General features: G+C 51.4%; 5 protein-coding genes across 5 annotated transcripts; 2 read left to right on the top strand and 3 right to left on the bottom strand.

The window, feature by feature from the left end:
* Positions 1 to 1,281: 1,281 nt before the first annotated feature.
* PSV08DRAFT_8569 (uncharacterized protein) lies at positions 1,282 to 2,816 on the bottom strand. The gene is made up of 2 exons (XM_014220710.2): positions 2,460 to 2,816; positions 1,282 to 2,397 (listed from the first exon to the last, which is right to left on the bottom strand). The coding sequence occupies exons 1-2, from the start codon at positions 2,801 to 2,803 to the stop codon at positions 1,449 to 1,451; spliced, it is 1,293 nt and encodes a 430-aa protein (XP_014076185.1). The 5' UTR covers positions 2,804 to 2,816; the 3' UTR covers positions 1,282 to 1,448.
* Positions 2,817 to 7,024: 4,208 nt separating this feature from the next.
* PSV08DRAFT_364288 (uncharacterized protein) lies at positions 7,025 to 7,628 on the bottom strand (the record flags this gene model as incomplete). The annotated part of the gene is made up of 3 exons (XM_014220707.2): positions 7,025 to 7,309; positions 7,366 to 7,498; positions 7,557 to 7,628. The coding sequence occupies 3 exons, from the start codon at positions 7,626 to 7,628 to the stop codon at positions 7,275 to 7,277; spliced, it is 240 nt and encodes a 79-aa protein (XP_014076182.2). The 3' UTR covers positions 7,025 to 7,274.
* Positions 7,629 to 10,109: 2,481 nt separating this feature from the next.
* PSV08DRAFT_354033 (uncharacterized protein) lies at positions 10,110 to 12,060 on the top strand (the record flags this gene model as incomplete). Its single annotated transcript, XM_014220706.1, has 3 exons — positions 10,110 to 10,555; positions 10,668 to 11,521; positions 11,594 to 12,060. 3 exons carry the CDS (start codon positions 10,110 to 10,112, stop codon positions 12,058 to 12,060), a joined length of 1,767 nt encoding a protein of 588 aa, XP_014076181.1.
* Positions 12,061 to 12,228: 168 nt separating this feature from the next.
* On the top strand, positions 12,229 to 13,432 carry PSV08DRAFT_354032 (uncharacterized protein; the record flags this gene model as incomplete). Its single annotated transcript, XM_014220705.2, has 3 exons — positions 12,229 to 13,077; positions 13,130 to 13,261; positions 13,310 to 13,432. 3 exons carry the CDS (start codon positions 12,229 to 12,231, stop codon positions 13,430 to 13,432), a joined length of 1,104 nt encoding a protein of 367 aa, XP_014076180.2.
* A 786-nt stretch (positions 13,433 to 14,218) lies between these two features.
* PSV08DRAFT_403774 (enolase C-terminal domain-like protein) lies at positions 14,219 to 16,019 on the bottom strand. The gene is made up of 4 exons (XM_014220704.1): positions 15,911 to 16,019; positions 15,746 to 15,850; positions 14,885 to 15,581; positions 14,219 to 14,767 (listed from the first exon to the last, which is right to left on the bottom strand). Exons 1-4 carry the CDS (start codon positions 15,953 to 15,955, stop codon positions 14,271 to 14,273), a joined length of 1,344 nt encoding a protein of 447 aa, XP_014076179.1. The 5' UTR covers positions 15,956 to 16,019; the 3' UTR covers positions 14,219 to 14,270.
* Positions 16,020 to 16,078: the final 59 nt, after the last annotated feature.

Below are 16,078 nucleotides of genomic sequence, written 5' to 3'. Positions count from 1 at the left end.
CCCACCCACGTACTAAGTACTAAGACATGCCACATCGCACACCACACAGGCAGGCAGGCATACAGGCATACAGGCATACAGGCATAAGTACAGGCATGCTTACAGGCAGCCCCCCTCCCCAGGCGAGGGCGCATGGGCAGCGCCACGATGTGTGCTTGTGCCACGTACTCCACATTCCTCACTCTCCGCAAATTCCAGGTCCCTTTGTGCCATAAGCCCCGCTAGCGCTGGTGCCGCAGTCTGTACCGGAATCGTCAGACGCGGACGAGGCTTATCGCGCTGCATGTGAAAGGGGAAGCAAGAGCAAGAATAGCGACGTTGTTAGCTGGAGACGGGCGTGGTCACACAAGCATCCCATTGACTGAAACACGGCCCTCGTCTCGCCCTTGGTTGGCCCCCTTCTCACCGCATCTTGCTCGTTGGGGGTGCCCAGTGTGTCTCACGCCCACCCCGCAGGGGAAGATCAGGTTCGGCGCGAAGACAGAGACAGCAGATGCAGAAAAAAACACGGTGCGGGTGCAACCAGGCTGCAGCATGGCGGCCGGCTGGCGTGACGCTTGCACCATCCAGCCCACTCTCCCACTTGCACTCTCCCATCCAACCCCCATCCCTCCGCCATCACTCGCCCTTCCGAATGATCAAACAAAACTTATCTGCGGGGAACATGGACTGCCCGCCCTCCTTGTTTCGAGACTTGACGTTGCCGAGACCTGCCAGATAGCCTACCACTGCCCCCCAGACCCCCGGCCTTTCTCGCATACACACCCAAACCCGGCCCCCTACCCCACGAATGATTCTCCCTGCTTGCATCACCGGGCTCCTCTATCACGTCACCCACATGCAAACCTTCCTCACCCATAACATAATATCTCGTAATCGCAAATTGACTCTTCACTGCTGCACTAACACTCGACGTTGCTTTCACGTTTCAATTAGGCGCTAACCTGACCAACTACCCTTTACTCATCTCGACCTCTCCCCGCACTGCCAACATGCAAACCCCTTCGCCCCCCACCCCCTCCAAACCTGCCCGCGAGCTAGCTACCCAAAGTGAGGCAGACCCGGGGGCGTATACAAGATTGCGAACCGCCTGGCGCGGTTTCGCGGGGTATTGAATCCGGCAAAAAACAACTGCGAAATAAGTGAAGAAGATGAAGCAGAAGAAGAAGTAGTAGTAGAAGAAGAAAACAAGTAGAACAAGTACAAGTAGATAGCTACAAAAGAAACGTCTATTTGCCCGTGGTGTTAGGGAAATCGTAATATGCCACAGGCTCCACCCTACAAAAAGGTCTTGTGTGTGTGTGTGTGCGCCCTTGTCTAATCTCATCGCTTGCTGACCGTGAAAATATGACGAAATGCAAGAGAGGAAAAAAAAAGGGTTTTTAAAAAAAAGCAGAGAACGCTGACCGAAAACGCCGATGCCATGCTAGTTGGAGTCGAGAGTGGGTTTAGTTGCGATTCGAGAGGTCTTCGCCGGCTAATGACGCCGTTGCGGAGTTATTACCGGAAGAGAAGCCGCTGTTGCTCGGGCCATTGAGCAGATCTTGCACCGCAACCTTGGGTACTTGCGGAACCGGCAATTTGCGCTGCGCACCCTCTGGCTTGGAAATAATGTCCCCAATACGAAGTCCCGACGACTGGCTCGGCACGTACGGTTGCTCACGCTCCGTCGACGGCTCCATGGGCGCAAGCGCTGGCACAAAGTTTTGGTTGAGGCTAAGATGACGTAGATGTGGTAGCTGGAGATCACTGAAGCCGTGGGGCCGTAATCTTGGCGAGTGTGCAGGGGTTGCGAGTGGCGTGTGGTCTGGCGTCGGGCTGCAGGAATCGTGTGAAAACGTTGGCGATGGCGGGGCAGTCGACGACGGTGAGCCTGGCCTCGACTTCTTTGTCATCCTATGCGAGTACGGGTCGTCGTCCTCATGCGAGTGCGATCTTGACATGGGCTGCGACGAGTAGGCGTATTGAGAAAGGCCTGGCAGTCGGTTGGCGTAAGGGTGGTACCCGCTCGTAAGGTGATGTCTACTTGAGTGAGACATGTGTCCAGGACGTTGCTCCAGTCTTGACGCAGCATCGGCAAGGAGATCCATGGGGCGAGCAAGACCACTGGGGCTGCTGCTGTTGCTCAGGCCGCCCTGGTGGTATGCGGCCAGGTCGTTGCTCATACCAGGAGAGTAGTTTGAGAAGGAGTGGGGTGGCGAGACGTTGGGTGAGCCTAGTTGAGAGCCCGGGGCACTGCGAGAAATGGGCTTTGATGGAGGAGGCATCATGTGTGCAAGGCTAGATCCGGGCTCCATAAGGCCTGCCTGTACAGCAGCAACGGCAGCTTGGTGGGCAGCAGCATGTTGCTGGCCTTTGCCTCGCCGCGAGTTTGGGTTGTTGTGTATCCTCGAGTGTCTGTGTAGCGGGGTCAGTTGGTGTGCAGGCAAAAAAAACAAGGTGCTTGGTGGAAGACATACCGAGTCAGTTCATCCGAGCGAGAAAATCTCTTTGTGCATCCAGGGAAAGTGCAGGCGTGTGGCTTCTCTCCAGTGTGGGTTCGGATGTGGCGAGTCTGGTGTTCCAGACGGTGGAAGGCCTTGTCGCAGAGAGGGCACTTGTAAGGCCTGGGAAGATCCTGTCGGGGCTCCTCTGTCTGTTGCGGGGCGTTCTGGAGAAGAGGCGCCATGAGGCTGACGGTGGCAGCGGCCATGGAGGCGGTTGGTGTAGAGGTGGGTGGTTGTTGCTGTTGCTGTTGGTTCTGAGAAGCTGTTTCGGGGTTGAGCAGGTTGGCGAAACCTGTCGAGGCAGAGTTGGATTGCATGTGAGCGGAGGGGAAAGTTTGGGGGGAAGGGGGACGGATGGGGGGCTCGGATATATGTATGGATCAAACTAGGCGGGCGGCGTGTGGGGGTCGACTGATGGCCGTCAGGGCTGTCTGTGCTTACGCGGGCGAGGATATGCCGGAGCTCGCGCAGAAAGAAACGCGGTGCGCCAGTGCGCCTTGGCTATTTTTTGGGGGGGGGGGGAGGGGGGCGCTCGAGTCGTGGAGACGTATCAGGAAATGCGGGTCCTCGCGCACACTTGCGTGATGACTTGCGGAGGGCAGCGTGCAGCGGGTGCAGGGTGTAGCTGGAGCAGCGGCCTTTTCGGTGTCGCAGTCGCTTTGGGCGATCCCTTGGGGGTCGTGGGAGAGGACGGGTGAGATTGCGAGCGATGCAATGGCACCGTGGCTAGCGGCACCTGCCTTGGCCTGGTCGTTCAGCAGCTGTGGATGTGGAGCGTCGATTTTTTGGTTGAGCCCGGCGACGTAATTTGCAGTCGTGAGAATTCTGCATGCGAAATTTTGCAGCGGTGAGTGTCGGCGAACGCGCTGCGGTCGCCAGTCGCTACAAGGTGAGGCTGTGGTTGGAGTGTGCAGCGAGTACCAGTCTTCGGCCGGGGTGCCAAGCAGGTGTACAGTGGCTGCGCGGGTATACGGGTCGACAGTGAGGCCGTCAAGTCAGATGATGCAACGTTGCTGGTGGGGTTGCGTGGTGGTTGTGAGTCTTGTAGAGGCTGTCGTGGTGTATGTGCACTACATACGCACAGTAGCAGGCGGCGGTCGTGGGGATGTGGCTATGCACTCCCGGGCTGGGGCAGAGATAAGGGCGGCCTTTGTATGGGGAGGTTTCTGGAGACTGGAGACGTCACCACCATCACCTGGGGGCTTTTTGGCTGTGTCCGCATGCCATTTCCATGGCCCCATCAGATCGTATCGTATCGTGCAGTACAGTGCAGACAGACACGCCCATCCCGCGCCTCCTTCTCTGCTGCCCTATTCTTGCCCTCGCCCCTCTCCCTCTGGACGTGAGACGAGAGAGCCCACAGCCACCCCCGACACAGTGAGCGTCTAAGCAGCCAGAAACACCAGCACCCGCATCTCCGCCCACCCACTGCCCGACGAGGCGCTGTCACTGGCTCCCACTGCCAGCGACATTGCATCGTCATCTCGGCAGACTTGGGTGTTGCACTATTCAGACTCGTGGGATGCGTGCAACTCTCGAGTGGTTTCGCGCATGACCACCCTCATTGGCCGCATGACATGGCCAATAATGCTTCCCAACACGCACACAATTTACCCACTGGCTGGCTGTCAGTCGTGTTGCACCGCAGCCGGCGGGGGCTGGCGCTGCTCCGGTTTGATTTCATCACTGTGGGGGATCCAGACCTGGGGTCACGGCGAGGGCGAACAGTACTATCGAGCCACCATGTCGTTGCCAACCTGTCCGTTCCTACACTACACGTCGCGCAGCATCGCGACATCACTCGCAGCTGCCTGCACGCACACGCACCGAGGGCTCGAGCACCGTGCCACCAAGCCGACTTTGCTTTACCCTCCACTACGGCCCGCCTTCTGTGCATCGTCCCGGACACTCAGGTGAAGGTCGAGTCGGTAGACCAACGTAGGGCGATCTCTGCCGACCATGTATCCTCAAATCACCCGATAATACTCCCGGGTCCATCAACACAGACACATGCACATGCTGCCGCCGCCGCCGCCGCCTCTTCTTCTTCATCAGTCAGCGTCGTCCGAGGCTCGCCCTGTGCAAACGCAAAGGGGGCTGCCCTTGTCGTGTAGGCCCACGTCGGACGAGCAAGCCATTTCCGCATAACCCACTGCTGGCTATCTTCAGCTCGAGCCCTTGCGCACCCCAGTCGTCGGCGCCGCCCCTGTCCTTGGCTTCTGAGCAGATCGTGGGGACTTTTGCCCTGCGACGGACCGGCTGTCCCGAGCTGGATGACGTTCACGGCCTCGGTGCAAAAAGCCCTTTATGAGAATCGCAATCACGCGGCGTCTTTGCTTCATATGCACCGTTGTTTGCACTTTATTCCACTGCGACCTGAGCACTGATACACTACATTAATCCTGCATAGTCACCCTGGCTCCGCTATTCTTATCTGATGTTCGAGAAATTTTTTGAGTGCAGCTAGTCCCTCAATAGCTCGCCCCGCTTTGGGGTTACTTCCTCCGAGCATACGCCTATGCCGAGCCGACAGAAAAATTCGCACGCCAACACCGGAGTAGGGGACCAACTCCTGATCATGGAACGTGGCATCGGAGAATCTCGGAAACCCCATCGCTGAGGGCAATGGGGCTCCGCTGAATGATGCGTTGGTGGCGTCTTATCAGCCCCAACTCCTTCGGGCTATGCAAGGTACGCCTTCGTCGAAGCTTTCATGGAAGCACTGTCCCCCTCCGACGTCACATCCCCAGCCCCGAAATTTCGATTATGCCGGCCTTCTCCATGTCCTGTTTCAGACAACATGGGCATTACCCTCCAAGTATGCGATATAGTTTCATAGCATGTACGTTTGCGGGGTGCTTCTGGCAGTCCGCATCCATGTGCGACAGCCGCCCAATGTCGGAACACCGTAGCCGCCAAAAGTCGGGTCCTTGCACCTACAACAATCGGCTCGGTCAGGCGGAACCACCACTTTCTACCAGAGTGCTACCACCATTTCTTCACCCGCCCCGGTCTGCAATTGTCACCTATCGTGACATGGACATGGTGTATCTCTTGTCTAGAACCTTCAGGGTCTCGATCAGTCCCCGGTGATGTAATGGTGGACTGTCTGGTCAAAAAGAGTAGGTTATGCGTCAAACACCGACATGGCCGATGATACCGGCTGATCCACGGTTAAGCTCTCTGGGGCCCCGCACCGTTGATTGTGGCTCATTGATCGAGATAAGGCAGTGGCTTTCAGGGGCTCTCGCACAAAGATATTGCCACCAATTCAACCAAAGAGACTTTCGCCGCCTAGACTCACCTTAGTGAGTCATGTCCCTAGCCTCCGGGCATGAAGATCTGCTCGCACAACCAACACGCGACAGTAAAAACTTCAAAAGGAAAGCCAAGCGTTTAGTGGCGACTCGACCGCAACGAGAGTGGAGCGTCTGACGAATATCGTACAGCCTTGGGCCAAACACACATCATAGACCCTTCAGAACGTCAAAAAAACACTCACTTTACACCCATGCACAATACGTCAATCCTAGATGAAAACCAGGGCAGTCTTCTCACAGTTTGCACAATGATCGACCCACGAGACGCGCAACCTTACGTCAACTGATTACCCACACATCCCTTCCAAAAGCTGATGATATCCACAGCACGCTCTTCCTTGCTGTCTGCACAAATATGTTCATCATCACAAGTCACACCGTCCTCTCCCCTCATTGATCTGCATAGATTTCCTATGCCGCCTGGGCATAGGCAGCGGGGAAAAAACTAGTGCCGATCTGCATTTAGTTCTGGGAAGGTTTGCGCCGGGATCATCATCACCACCTCTAGACCCCAGAGAAGCTCGATTCGCATCGAGTCGAATGGAAAACATATATGTACACCTACTACATATCTATGTTGGTGTAGGTGTAAGTTTGAATTACGGAAGCATGATGCCAGACGGAACTGGCCAGATCTGTTTGTTGAATCCGTTTTGTTGAGTCACTCTGTCAGGTGAGTAATGCAAGCTTTCGTAACTCGCGTCTGTAACGGAAGGTGCACACAACAGAAACTTGCATGTGCTCTCCGGCTGGCTTCATTGTTGCCCAGTCCATCCAATCAACGTAGGGTTGTTGAGCCGCGTGAAGCAATATCAGTTTCCGGAACATGGCATGCCTATTAGATGCTGCATTATACCGCCACATGATCGAGAAGAGCAAGTAGATTTACGACAGGGTACGGTTGGTCTTCTGGCGAGAAACAAATGAGAAACTCAGTATTAAGTGGGGACATACGGCTACGTATTGGTCCATGGTAGTTTGGCGCTCCCCGGAGACTAACATGTACAGCCAAAGGTTGTCCTCGCTACTGCACAGTAATTTGGAATTCCGACACTGTACGCATAACCCCACAGGATAAGCATTGATATCTTCTTGGGGTGTTGGATAACCATATTGGGTAATTTTGTCTTGCATACAATATCACGCGCATATCAACCATAGCCCACTGCCGTACGGTTGTTCATCACACGCTGCATTCATGTGGGGTTGCATCTCATTGAAAATAGCTTCATTCATGGTTGCAACGAAAAGCGGAATTATGATGGGAAACTAGTACCATGGGTTTTATTGGTACCACTGCCAAGCCTGTCGATACTTTTTTCCAGCTACAGTAAGTATAGTTGTACAGCCGACGCTCTGCTTGTATCCGTTTCCCGGGTCTCTGCCTTCATCTTGTATTCGTACACGTCCTCATATATGCCGCTTTGCGCGAGTCTCATGATTTTTCTTCGTCATCATTGTCACGCTTCTATTCGCATGGCCCGTTTAGAAAGTCTAGTGCAGCTATGTCCGGAAGTATCAGTATGTGGTCATTGCAGAGACGAAAGATCTGGACGTACCTAGGTTTTCACCAATACTACACGCGCCCGCTGTGCATGAAGTCACAGCACTGAAAAACGGACCACATAAGCAGTCATCGTCTGTGTTGGGATCGCAGCCCGCTACTACTGCTGCCTCGTTCCAGCAGTTCATCTGCAGATCATTGTTAGTAACACATCAGGTAATTGTATCATTATAGTCGACGACTTACGGGACATGCTCCTACACTTGCAACACCCGCACCAACTCCAGCATCTTGTCTCCGTGATAGAGGGGGAGACATTGGTGAAGCGATGACACTAGTTGCTGCTAAGCAAACGATTGGGATTTCGATGCGCATCTTTGGAAAAAGGTGTATTTTCTTTGGTTTACAGTAACGACTGTAGGGACAAGATTCAGAGTAGATGTACAAATAACGAATGATCTTGAGGTTTGCGAGTAATGCTCACACCATTAGTAGTTTTCCTAGAATCAACCGATCCGCGCCCCCCGCCCTTATATCATACCCATAGTAGATAGAACTAGAAGTGTTGGCATGTGTACTGCTAATTGAAGGGGGGATGGTTCAGAGGCGGTTCATGTCATGCGCAGACCTCTTTGCCATGTTTCAGCATCTTCTGATGCACCCTGGGTTACAGACAGCGGCTTGGCGAAACAAGACCCTCCGCCGTGGGTACCTTGAACCGCAATTTTGCGCAATACAATACACGTTATCATCAAAGTATCCAAGATACCGAAGAGTGCAAGGCATTGAATCCAAAATCCAGGTTCTTGGCTCTTGCCTTTTCGTCTCCTAAGCGCGACGATAAGGAAAAGAGATAATTAGGAGTCGCTACTTGAACACTAAGGATTCAGATTATATCGATTCACCCGTGCTATCCGGTCTTCTACTACTCTTTTCGTCGCGACATGTCGCATCTTCTCTCCAGCCGCGCGTAGTCCGTGAAATGCCTGGTTGCCTCGGTTTGGAGTACGTACGTAGCACGGTCGAGGTCGAAATTACACTTTAGCCAAAAAGGAAATCAAACTAGCTGACATGGACGCGTAACCATCTATCTTCCTATAAGAAAACGAAAAAAGCAAATGTATAATAAACCCTACTATATCACCCTTCTTACTACTCTTCTAGAAAAATCGCCATAATTACAAAAAAACCCTCACCACAACCGCTCCCGTCCCCCGTCCCCACAATTCCCATTCCCCACTTTTCCACTACACACAACATCAACCACCCCCTCCCACCTCACCCATCCCCATCTCACCCAAGCCCTTTCAGCACAGCCACACAAAAAGGGCTTAAAAGAAGACCCGCGTTTGACACACCCCCGAGTGTCCACCAAGACATATCTGACGCTCGCCTGACAGCTCGGCGAACTCAGGCTCCCAGGTTTCAACTAAATTGCCCAACATCCACACACACACACACACACACCCGTCAGACAAAACCATAAAGCGTGCGCCCACCCATCCCCGCCTTCTCCTTCCGTTCTTGCAGCGAACAAAACACCCCAAAAAGCGGTTCCTGCAACAGTCGTTGAACACATACTTGAGCAAGCTTCCTAATCCAGGTGTTTATGCCGATGAGTTCGAGGCGCGGGCAGTGAGGTTTCGCTGTTGCTTGGTGGTTTTGTGCCTCAGAACGAACGCAACGTGTTTGAGGCGTTCGTTTCAGACGGGGCGGGAGCGGGCTGTGTAGAGATTTCCCACTTTGCTGACTGGATGTTGCGTGCCTTGATCCCACATGCGCGGCATTGCGATGTATACGCGGGACCTGGGTCGGCTTGGCCACGCGGGGACTGGGATCAGGGGAGGGTAGGGTAGGGTAGGGTAAGTAGACGCGGGAAGGGGAGGGTGTCGGATGGAAAAGGGCTGTTTCTGGGTTAGGAGGAGGGAAAGGCGCGAAACTGGGTTGTTCTTGATGGGTGGTTTGTAGGTGTGAGGTGGATATGGGAGGTAAGGGTGTTTGGCGGCGATTGAATCAAGCGGGTTTGCTTGGAAATGTGGAGTGTCGAGTATAGTAGTGGTCAAGGAGCGACTCGAGGTGATGGGATTGAAAGTTGAGTAGGAGGCCTGCTCATGGTGTGCTGTCGAAATTTCTTTATGTGCTCAAATGGCACTAGGCAGTAATGGTAATTATCGGATTCTGACTTGTTTGTTTAGCCTGCTAATTGTTACTTGTCCATATTTGGTTTCATGGTTTCTTTGCAGCTTCAGAGCGTCCAATACCTGTAGCGCGTCATCCTTATCTTTGCCATGCATAACTTACTGATTGACGTGAGAAACTTTTACTCGGTTTAAAAGCAGCAGCTTAGCATACAAAATAAGGTTCTTGAATGTGTAGTCTAATGCATCGTGTGAGGTGCTACTACTACTATCATCATCACGTGATCATAACTTATGTACATAGTCAGATTTCGGGCCCTGCCTCAACACCACTCATGCTCTAGTAGCTAGTATTCTGCTCCCTCACGAAACTGCTCCCTCACGACACTGCTCCCTCACGACACTGCTCCCTCACGACACTGCTCCCTCACGATAATTGCTCGAGATTTCACCTTGAAACAACCCCGTAAACTCCAGATCCGAATGAGAAACCAATTATGACGGCAATTACAGCCTCATCGGCGGCTAGATCTGCCTCGGGTTGCGAGGCTGAGTTCAAGCGCCACCAGCTGACACAGCCCCGTTGGAGCCTTCTTTGTTCAAACTCAGTCTGTCTCCCACCGTTATTGTCGTTTTCAGTTGCGACAGAAAATGACTGAGAATGTCGGATCCTTTATCAATCACTGCCAGCATAATCACGCTCATACAAGTCTCCGTCCAAGTGACTGTGCTGATCAACCAGTTCTGCAATGAGGCGACCACCGTGGATACGACGCTCGCTGGCCTTCTCAGCGATGTTGAAGGGTTCAAGCGAGTACTCGAGTCTATGAAGGAGACTATTGACCAGGACGACATCAAATCAAACTTGCAATCGACCGGACATACAGGCAGCCACTGGAAAAACCTCGCACGCTCGTTGAACGACGGCACTGAAACCTTAAAGAAGCTGTACGACCTCCTGGACGGTGTCAACAAGAAGACATCACTGCTTGATGCTCAACGGAAGCTAATCCGACTGAAGAGCGCTTCTGGACAAATTGCGCAATATCGGGAGCAGATCCAATCTTCTCACGCTGCACTTCAGCTTTCGCTTAGCACAATCATTCTGTAAGTCAGCGTAGCTCTTGCCGTTTTTCTGACCACTATTGTGGCTTCCCACATGAACGCCCACCAAGGTCCTGCTCTTCCACGTACTTTCCCCCCACTAATCAACCTCTAGTTGGAATCAGGTAACCTTTCAGAAATCGACTGAAAAGATACCAGACAAGATTGTTCCAACACTTGACAAGCCCTACGATGAATTCCGCTCATTTGGCGCTCTTCTTAATGCGAAAATCGACAAATTGCAATTCGTAGTTGTAGATCCGAATGACCCAGACAATTATAAACTCCAATACATGACCAATCTACGGGAATGTGTTCGATCAGCCGCCGACGTTGTGGCAACTGCATCAACAAACCTCAACGTAGATTCAAACGGCAAGACAACTGGCACATGTGGCTCTGATTTTGGCGATGTCTTTGTCAAAGATGTCAACGAACCTATGCTGCGCTGGTTCGCCTCAAATACCGTATATGAATACGAGGATGTGGAAGCTCCTATACCCGCCCCTCCTGACGCTAGTAATGGCGATGCAATGACTGGGTACCACTCAGATACTGACTCAGATATCGAGAACGATATGATTAGATCTTTGTTCAAAGAAGGTAAGAAACGCCAGGGGCAGGGTGATTTGACGGGTGCGGTTCGTCGTTTCCAGAACTGCTTAACGAGGTTTTCTTCAAACACGAATTATGCATCACTCACAATGGCACAAATTTTGACAGTTTGCGGCGTGTCAAAGGTCGAACTACTGGAGAACATCACCGATTGCTATCGCGCACTGGGCTTATGGGCCGAAGCAAAAGCAACAATGGGGGTGAAATTACAGATCACCGAGCACCAAGTGGGTAAAAAAGACGCACTCTATTTGAAGGATACTATGAAGCTGGCCGAGATTATGATGAAGAACCACGATTATGTTGATGCTCACCTTCAAGCTCGTCATTCCCTGCGAGGATTCAAGAAACTAGGTGAATAAGGGCAGACGGATTACGAAAGCTGTTTAGAATTCTTGATAAAGATATGCCAACTGGAGGGCAAAGAAGATGAGGAAGAGGCTTATGCAGCTTTACTTTCCGGTCATACATGGGGTGTGCAGCGTTCGAATTCAAAGTTCCAGTCCGCCGAATTGGATCCAGCAGACATCATTCAGCCACAACTTCCGTCCACCCTAGACTTACAAGTTGAGCCAGATATTGCTATCAGCGCGACGGAACGGATGGAAAAAGCAATGCTACAACCACATGGGCCTGTAGAAGAGGATCCTCCACACACGGAAACCGACATTGTAGCGTTTGGAGATCAGGACGACCAACCACTTCATCTCAAGAAACGTGTCGAAACCTTCCTCCCATATTCGAGCTCTCATTCCCCAGAAATAACACCTGTGGAAGCAAAAGACAATGAAAGTAGGAAACTGGATCAAGAGAGCTCAAGTTTCTCAGCGATCCAGCCTCATACACTCGACACAACTAAAGATTCCAAAAGAAGGGAACTGCCTGCACTATGAGAGGGTCCCTCGGCACCTCTCTGGTGTTCAGATAGTACATTCAACACTGACCTGAGACTTCACTCGCCTTCAGATCCAGATAATCCGGGCTACATTGAAAGGGAATGGCGTGATGTGTCAACATCTGGTGAAAATTCACCCATACGGCATAATGCGTCGGATTCAGCCATGGAAGATCAACAAAACACTGGCCAAGGGTTCATAGGAAGACTGCTAGCAAAGTCTTACGCCGCATTTAAAGGCGAAAAAACGGATCGACGTGCTGCAGCAAGTTCTTCCCAGACCTTTCCGAGCGTTCAGAAGCCGAGCATCAACACCACATCCTTTGTCCCGGATACATATCCCTGCATTGGCCCTAATATGCACAGCTCAGCTTCAAATGTCCCCTCACATGCAGCATCAACCGATGGATCGATCTATTCTACATCAACATTTTTTGAAGGATGGGACGCGTACCCACACGCCAGTACGACACCTGGTGGTAAAATTCCTCCAGGATATCCGGGTCTCACGTGTTGCCCTATTTGCCAAATTTCTTTCTCAAACATGACACTCGACGCTGCGTGCCTTCATGAAGTTAGCTGTATAAAAGGGTTCTATGGTTCTGCCGATTTGCCGCGGGAGAATCAAGAACAGCAAAATTGGGACCGAGCAAGTTTGATATCAAATCCGCCCATTTCTTCAGCACAACCCACACCAGCTGGTGTTATATGGAGAAATGTATTATTGCTTGGAGATATGCTGTGTGCCAAAGCATACATTGCCAGCCCATGGACGTCAAGCCGACGCCCAACCCCAAGCTCAGTAACACCTGCAATACTAGACCTCGGAAATACAGTCGTCAATGTCAAAGGCCGTGAGATTGGTCTTGATATGTGGGATATCGGTACGGCGGGGGATTTGAGTAAGGCGAAAAAGCAAGAAATGTTGCGTCGTGGTTTCTATGGGAACACCCATGTGCTGTTGATCTGTGTCGACATCAACAAGTCTAAGAAATTCGTAGACACAGCGTGCAAAGTATGTCTAACTGTACTTGATACCCTTACAGAATCAGAACTAACGATCAAAGTGTAACGCAAAAGCTGAAAAGCATCTTCCTGGTGTGCCAAGAGTACTTGTCGGATACAAGAACGACCGCCTGAGCATGTCAAAGCGCACAAGTTTGAAATCTCAACCCATAGTGCCCTTTGCTGCTTCATGGGTAAGTTTGGCATCTGATTGATGGGATGAAAACTTACCATGTGCACAGGGTCACGAGTTGGCAGAGAGGATAGGTGCGTTGGCATACTTTGAGGTATCAGAATCCGAAGCCCAAGGCCGATGGGATCTGCTGGATTTTGTTGGAGCATATATGTTGAGACATATAAGATAATAAGGAGTGATCGGCCTACAGGATGCTCTAGCAAAGAGAGAGACCGACGTTGGGCTCTGAACTGGTATTTTGTTGTCCATGCATGTATCCTTCCAAATCCTTGAGGAGAGGTGGACCGGTCCCAACAACGGCGCGTTTGTATGATGCATACTTACTGTCCTTCTTCAGGCCATACAGCGCGAATGAAGCATCCGTACAAAGACTTCCCGCAGCATGGACGAGGTAAACGCAAGGAAGATCAAAGAAGCGTGTTTGAAGTTGATGCAATGCAGGCAAGAATGCCTCGGTTCATTCCGCCACTAAGCACTCTATATTCACGATGCAGGGATCGATAAGGAATTGAGTTCTTAAATGCTCATAGCGCAACTCAAGCTTACGGGCTACCATGTCTTTCAAACTCTTGAAACAACGGAGACAAGGGAGGTCAATTGGACGATGAAACGGGTAGTCAGGGCAGGGAATGGTACCAAGGATACATAGTTCATAAGTAGATTCATGAAAATAGATCCCATACGATTTAATTTTCTTGGACCCAGGTATCTGAACAAAGGGCAAGATTGCGGGGGCCAGGCAAGAAGTTGAGACGCGTGTGTCCGTAATTGAACACAAAGGCAGTTACTTGCGTTCCTTTTGTCACTTAATTCATTACATAATGGACAATCAGGCAACAGATTGATGTCGACTTCCCAATCTCTGACAAGATTAATTTTATTCTTCTCGAGAATAAAATTTACTGGAAGCACATCTACACAGCATGATACTGCACATCTTTCCAAACCAGCCGTGCAAAAAAAAACATAGTTCATGATTCTACTTTTGGAAAGACAGTACGACAACTCTAAATCTTCACACCCTCCAAAATCGGCCTTGCCTCCTCAGACTGCCACCACCCATCCTTGCCACCAGGGAAACTAAACTTCTCCATACTCTCAGGCTTCATCTCAACCGAGTACCCAGGATCCATGGGCGTGACATAGTACCCATTCTCAATCCTACTCGGGTGGAAAAAGTGCTCGTGCAAATGATCCACATACTCAAGCACACTCTTCTTACCGCTCACCACCACATAATCGATCGTAGAAAGATGCTGCGTGTACTCTGGCAGACCTACACCACCAGAGTGCGGTACAATGGGAATGTTGAACTTGGCAGCCATGAGGAGCACGGCGATAACCTCGTTGACACCACCGAGACGGCAGGCGTCGATTTGGCAAATGTCGATTGCGCCCGAGGCGAGGAACTGCTTGAACATGACGCGATTTTGGCACATCTCGCCAGTGGCGACGCCGATGTTGTAGGGCTTGAGGGCTTCGCGGATGGCTTTGTGACCCAGGACTATTTTCAAGTCAGTCCATCATTCCCTTTTTTCTCTTCAAACATACGGAGAAGGGGGAAAAAGAGAAAGATAGTGGATGGAAGAGGAGGGGAAAAGGACAAGGTTAAGGACCGTACCATCATCAGGACTCGTCGGCTCTTCAATAAACCACGGCTTGAACTCCTTCAACTCCTTCATATACTCAATTGCCTCTGGAACACTCCACACCTGATTCGCATCAACCATGAGCACATTTCCACGGTCAAACCCGATAATCTCGCGTGCAATGCTCAGACGATGCTTATCTTGTGCAATATCACTTCCCACCTTGAGCTTAAAATGCCTGTACCCCTTCGACAGCGTGTCCTGGAGCAGACTTCGCATCTTGTCCTCGCCGTAGCCCAGCCAGCCCGCAGACGTGGTGTAGGCGGGTACAGCGCGGCTGTCGAGGGCTTCCTGGAGGCGTTCTTTCTTGCCTACTTCAGCTTTTGTGAGGATTTCGAGGGCTTCGGCTGGGGTTAGGGCGTCGGTTATGTAGCGGAAGTCGATTAGGTCGACGATTTGCTGCGGCGTCATGTCTGCGACTATGCGCCAGGCGGGCTTGCCGAGGGATTTGGCCCAGAGATCCCAGATGGCGTTTACGACGGCGCCGAGGGCAAGGTGGATGACACCTTTTTCGGGGCCGATCCAGCGGAGTTGTGAGTCGTTGACGAGATGGCGCCAGGTCTTGCCCCAGTTGGCCACAAGGGAGTCGAGTGTGTGGCCTTTGATGCGGTCTGCTAGGTGAGTGATGGCGGTACATACAATCTCATTTCCACGGCCGATTGTGAAGGTCTTGGTATTTAGTTAGAAACATGTCATGGTTCAGGTGTTCTGTTGTGAGAAATAGTGTCCTTTACGCTTAGGGACTGTGCTGAAGCACTTTGTCTACAGAGCCAATAGTCCTACAGACCCAACTCTTCTATACAGTTGATTGGAAAGCAAAATATTTGACTCACCATGCCATGACCCTTGAATTCTGAGTCGGTGTGCAAGATGCAGTAAGCTGAAGAGTAATCTCCAGCGGCATTCATAGCATCGGAGCCAGTCTTGTCAAGGGACGTCTATATCTTCATGAGCCTCTTAATCTCTAACATAAGCCCTTGATTGTTTATACGACTTACCGGAAACCGCACGTCCTTCGTCTCAACACCTGTAATCGTAACCATGACTGTGATGTGTCCTGTGATTCTGATTCGGAATGTCTTCGGAACGCAGAGTGATACCCCGCAGAGTTTGTTTAGTAACTAAACTGCCTTCAACAAATGATCAAATTTGAAAAAAAGAGAGGA

This window comes from Bipolaris maydis (genome assembly GCF_028858645.1).
Source record: "Bipolaris maydis strain C4 unplaced genomic scaffold PSV08scaffold_11, whole genome shotgun sequence".
Lineage (NCBI taxonomy): Eukaryota > Fungi > Ascomycota > Dothideomycetes > Pleosporales > Pleosporaceae > Bipolaris > Bipolaris maydis.
Note: the sequence above shows the minus strand (reverse complement) of the source record. Positions and strands in the feature narration are given on the sequence as shown.

Bases quoted from the DNA above. Each gene is read 5' to 3' on its own strand.
- PSV08DRAFT_8569 (XM_014220710.2), bottom strand. From the start codon at position 2,803: ATGCAATCCAACTCTGCCTCGACAGGTTTCGCCAACCTGCTCAACCCC. The intron at 2,398-2,459 runs GTATGTCTTCCA...CCCGCTACACAG, and splicing joins CGCTCGGATGAACTGACTCG to ACACTCGAGGATACACAACA.
- PSV08DRAFT_403774 (XM_014220704.1), bottom strand. From the start codon at position 15,955: ATGGTTACGATTACAGGTGTTGAGACGAAGGACGTGCGGTTTCCG. The intron at 15,851-15,910 runs GTAAGTCGTATA...ATGAAGATATAG, and splicing joins CGAAGGACGTGCGGTTTCCG to ACGTCCCTTGACAAGACTGG. The intron at 14,768-14,884 runs GTACGGTCCTTA...ACTTGAAAATAG, and splicing joins GCCGACGAGTCCTGATGATG to TCCTGGGTCACAAAGCCATC.